Source organism: Stegastes partitus, unplaced genomic scaffold (assembly GCF_000690725.1).
Source record: "Stegastes partitus isolate 25-593 unplaced genomic scaffold, Stegastes_partitus-1.0.2 Scaffold740, whole genome shotgun sequence".
Classification (NCBI taxonomy): domain Eukaryota; kingdom Metazoa; phylum Chordata; class Actinopteri; family Pomacentridae; genus Stegastes; species Stegastes partitus.
The window spans coordinates 1-5,395 of record NW_007578471.1 but is presented as its reverse complement, the minus strand read 5'-3'; the positions used below and the strand labels follow the sequence as shown (position 1 = coordinate 5,395).

General features: G+C 38.5%; 1 protein-coding gene across 3 annotated transcripts in view; it reads left to right on the top strand.

Moving 5' to 3' along the window:
* dapp1 (dual adaptor of phosphotyrosine and 3-phosphoinositides) overlaps nt 1-2,728 on the top strand; it is a 40,601-nt gene extending 37,873 nt beyond the window's left edge. For all 3 annotated transcript variants that reach the window (XM_008291366.1, XM_008291364.1, XM_008291365.1), the window contains one exon: nt 1,685-2,728. In XM_008291366.1, coding sequence (XP_008289588.1) covers nt 1,685-1,694 — 10 coding nt within the window. In that variant the 3' untranslated portion in view covers nt 1,695-2,728. The remainder of the gene's footprint in view (nt 1-1,684) is intronic.
* The last annotated feature ends 2,667 nt before the right edge of the window (nt 2,729-5,395 follow it).

Here is a 5,395-nt window from a genome sequence, read left to right as displayed (position 1 = left end):
CAAGTTAACCATACTATGATTGTTGTGATTGTTGTCGTTGTTGTTATTGTTATTGTTGTTATTGTTGTTGTTGTTGCCATTATTGTCATTGTTGTTCACTGGACTGGTCCTCAGTCAAGGAATTCACATTTTTCCTCACACTGGCCCATTTTTAACTGCAATATAAGATCTTACACCTCTATGGAAACAGCACAAATATGATATAATGTTCTGTTCAGCAGAACAAAGTTGTAATGCCATAAATCAAGAATCATTTAGTTTCCTAATTTATTTTGCAAAAAAAAGAAGAAGATTGGAATCAGCATGTATAGCATGTTTCCAAGTTCCCAAAGGGATTAAAAATATTTCTTTTTTTAAAGGTGGTGACTCTACATGCTATAGATATTTTTCTACTCACGTTTTTATTTGTTTCCATTCTTGTCTTCGATCTGCCCTGTGCACAGCCTGCACTTCAGCCTAGTTCAGCTAAAAGCTCCCTGAATTTCTTCCATGTGACTTTGACATGCGATTCATCTGAGTCACTAATGGCTTCTGAGTTACACTTAGGAGGGCAGATTTATTTATTTATTTTTTGCTTTATATCGTTTGGGTAGTCCAAATGGTTTATTTTTGGCAAATTGATAAATAAGAAATGTAGAATAGGGGAACTTTGCTAAAATATTTTGATATTAAGCTTCTGTTTTAATAATTTTTGTTAAATGAAGCAGCCTGTCACAGAGGCATTAACTGTGAAAACAGTAAGTAACTGGTCATCTTTTGCAGACTTTTTAATGCCATTTAAACCTGGCAGCAGGTTTTGGGATTCAGACGTTTAAACATATAGACAAGTGGTCAACAAGTGCTGTTAGACTTGTCTTTGCTGGTAGCACTGTATTTGTGTCAAGAAATACCCACAGCCTCACACTCCAGTAATCATTAGCCAGTGAATAGTGTTCTTGCTGCCTGTCACATCTGACAGGAATCACTGCTGCAATTTGGTTGATAGTCTATTCATTACACGTGTGTTCGTATTAATAATTTTTTTTGTTAAGAAATAGAAATGCTGGGATCATCTTTACCTGTCATTTAATTTACTTTCATGAGACATCCATCCATCTATGGAATGGCTGGAGCCTGACCTAGCTGGCACTCCACCAAGAAGGTTCAAAAGTCAGAACGCTGTTGCTGTGGCGTGACAGGGCCACCCCTGTTACATTACAGATGCTGTTGCCTTACTACTTTCAAATGAATGTAATCTGCAGTCTTGTGCCTAAAAGGTATGCAATGCCTAACGCTTAAAAACTTAAATAAAAATAAATAAATAAATAAATAAATAAATAAATAAATAAATCACAAGTTCCAAAGTTACAGATCCATACCAGATATAGACATCAGTCCATACAGTAACATGAGATCAGCAGCAATAACTACTTAAGAATTTGTTCCAATGTGCATACTGGAGAGTTCATTGGTAATCTTTTTATATTATTATTATTATTCTAGAGAAACCTTTTAATTTAGTCAAGCTAAAATAAAAGGTCAATTGAGATGGAAAACTGAACTCAAGTGTTCTGAAGAGTGGAACAGAACATTTTGGTTGACTTGGGTTAAAACGAAAACATTCATAGTATTTAAGTGATCAGCTGATTAACCAAGTTGTATTCTGAACTTTGTCAGCCAGCAGTGAGACTTTTTTTCTTTACAGTCACAGATAAGAAAAGGTCGATGACGATCACTGGAGACACAGGAGATGATAAGAAGTCCCCATCTTCGCTGAAGACATTATAATAACTGAAAGACCAAGAACAACATTATTTGAAACAGTAGAGTATATTAAAGTGTAAACTTGAAAATTTGAATAGCACTGGAGCATATGGCATATCCATTCAGAATGTAACTGTACTAATGTAATGTTTATTATGAAGTCATGCTTGCATTGTTTTATTATTAAGATCAAAATCAATTATGTGTCAATCTGTGTTTCAATACTTTCAGACTTCTCTACCCTGCCAGTATCTGCCTCCAAACTCACTGATTGCTACCACAGGACAATTTTTTTGTTTATTTTTTCCTTTTACAAAAGGGTAACAAATATATATATATACCATAATGATATATGTTTTGTTTTTGTTTTTTAAATGGGCTCAATTATTTCCATTATCCACAACTGTAGGTTTAGCAAGTATGACTGAAGCATGAGGAAAAAATGCATCAGATGGAGTGAATCCAGATTTTGTGAGCTAGTGGGTTTTTCTGGCAAAAGCAATATGTTTGTTAAACTGAGTCAAAATAAACTACAACATGTGTGTTCATGATCATGAAAGAACATGTCATCTACTGCAAAAGACATGTATTGTAGCTCACAGAAGTGTTGTTTTTAAATGTTTTTTTGTTTGTTTTTTGAGAATTGGGTGAGATAGGGAAGAGTGGGGGTAAGATGAGCCAGTTTTTACTTGAGGTGTCTCTACAGTGGGGGCATGACAGTAATGTCTAAAAGTAAAACATGTTCATACACTTCAAGATCTGGGGCATCCCTGGGAATACTTGGTTTGGATCTAAAATAAACAGTTTGTAAATATGGCTTTCCAAAAAACAGCAAGGGGTAAATTGAGCACACACATTTGTGGGAGGTTGTCTCCTGTTTTCTGTATATAAGAACCAATGCTTTATGCTTTTAGTTAATCACTTGTTCAGACTCTGTACTGTACATGTTGCTCCTTGCTGCAAGTAAAACTTCGATTTGACTTAAGAGACGACTCTGTGTATTGATTTGGAGCAGTTAGGACTCCACTGAAGAATTTTCCTAACATTTTTGGCTCTTCGAGCCGGATCCCAATATTCCTCCTTTGGACAGGATTGGGGCCGAAATCGTGCACGGGGGAGTCTGGGACTCCCGAAAGAAAGATCTCTGTCTTGAATTAGATGTTCAGAGAGGCCAGCCACTGCTGTCCGGAGAAGGGTGACATGATTTCAAGAACAAGTTAAGAGTCGTCACAAGTCAAAGGTAGGCCTGGTTTTGTTTTTCTCTTTCCAAGAAACACTCAAAGTTGGGGAGGTAGTTATTCAGTAGTGTCTCAGTGAAACCAACTAGCAGGGGTAACTTAATGGTGGCAACAACCTGCTGGTTTGTGGATACCTAACAGTGGCAACAAAGCAAAGGTTTCACTGATAGGACCAGTTGTTCGGGTGAATTCCATACAAACTGGTTGGCTACTGGAAGGGAACTGGGTTCCTTATATTCCTTAGGAGAATACTGATAAAACTACCAGAGCTGGACAGGTCTTTATGAATCTGTCATAAAAAAAGTCGAACAGGACTATAAGTCTGCGTAAAATTGTTTTTAAAAAGTCAGACAGGACTATAAGACTGCGATTAAAGTCAAAAAGAGACTCATAACAGGACTTAAAGCTGTTGTAAGATGTCTGGTAGGACTATAACCATTAACAGTACTGTTTAAAGAAGTGTAGAAGGGTAGAGAGAAATAAAACAATAAAATTAAACAGTAAAAGAAAATAAGAAAAGAAAAGAAAAATACCATATATAAAATGAGATGTTGTGGGAGTAAACCTACAGGAGATACCAAATGCATGCAACAGATCAGTCCAAAATCAATAAAACAGCAAAAAAAAATGGCAAAAGAAATATGATTTTGAAAGTGAACTAGATTAAGAAAAATGCAAAAAAACAAAATTAGTATGTAAAAGAAAAAGAGAAAAAAGAAGGTTAGCAGGGAGCAAATAACTGGCAAGAAGGGCAAAGAAGCAAAAAGAAGGTAGAGAATAAAGAGAAGAAAAAAAGAGACAAAAACAGAGAGACCAAGTGTTGTTGGAGGATAAGGAAGATATAAATGCTGTCAGCCAGGCGAGGGGAAGCCCCCGCCCAGCTGCAGCGCAGGAGCAGGCAGATCAGCCAGCGCCACAAAACGAACAACAGGAGGGAGCTGTCGGAGGAGTACACAAAGTGCAGACACAGCCTTACCCCATTGCTCCACCTGTCCCTCACATTTACCCCGAGCTGATCAGGCAAGCAGCCCATCAACTTTTACAAATATATTTAGCAATGGATTAGTAATTTAGGCAAAAATACTCATCCATTTGCTTCAGGGGAAGAAATGTTTTGGGCTCAAGATCAACCACAAATTCAACTACAACAGACTGAGATTCTACAAGGCCCAATGATTAAAGTTCCAAATCCAATCCAGGGGACAGTCGAACATCCCCAGGCACAAACCATGTGCATGTTCCACCCATGGACAGTGGATGATATGAAAAAAGCCGCTGAAGGCATAACCAATCACAAAGTTAATGTGGCAGAGTGGGACACAGGAGTCAGAGGACTCGTGCAAAGCTATCATTTGAATGAGCTGAAGTCCAAAGACTTTATGCTCCTCCTCGGACATGATTGGTGTAGAGTCCAAGGAACTTATACTGGCATGACCGCTGCAGGATTTGCAATGCCCCCAGATTCTGTTGCCTTACAAGGAACAATCGACCTGTCCTGACAGCATGCAGAAACACATTCCAGTCCCACCCAGACTGGACCAAAATCACTGAAATCACCAAAGATACAGGAGAGTCAGTTCAACAATATAGAGTGAGACGCCTACAGGTGTTTGATGCACACAGTGGACTGAAGCCACCGGAAACTGCGGATCCAACAGGCCCCTATGAGCAGCAGTTTAAAAATGCACTCATATTGGGCCTTAAACCCCAAATAGCTAACTATGTGTATGTACACATATGGTAACAGATCATACAGGCTCACTAGCCACTGTGCTGCAGTATGCTGAAAACTATGAAAGTTGTTCTAAGGTTAAAGTTAAAAAACCAACAATCCATGAAACATTCTATAGTGAAGCTCCAGCCATGCCCTCAGCCCCACCAATGACCATCTACTGGAAAGACAGACGTACAAGAAACTATAGAGGGAGGGGTAGAGGCAGAGGCAGAGGTAGAGGAGCTCATAGAGGAGGGCCAAGAAATTCACAGTCAAATGACAAATGCTATCAGTGCAACAGAGCAGGCCATTATGCCAGAGATTGCCGCAAAGGAGACAGTAGCGCATGACTAACCAACACATACCTCCTACAAAATCTGAGGTGTGGAAGCAGGAAAATGACTCCTATAAAACAGAAACTGAAAGATTGACTGAAATAGAAGTATATTATGGAACAGCATGTAAAATTCTAAAATGGAAAGTAAAACCAGTGGTGCAACTAAATGTGTGCAAAGTTGTACGTCTTGAACTTTCAAGTTGACAAACATATTTGTGCTACAGAATGGCCTCTAGTATGATAAATATGACGGCAAACAGTGTTTGAAGTGACTTTTTGTGAAGAAATTCACAGGACACCCTGAATGTGAAAAACGACGTTTCAGCGCTCCAAACGCTGTTTTAAGGCAGACGTGTGCTCTTC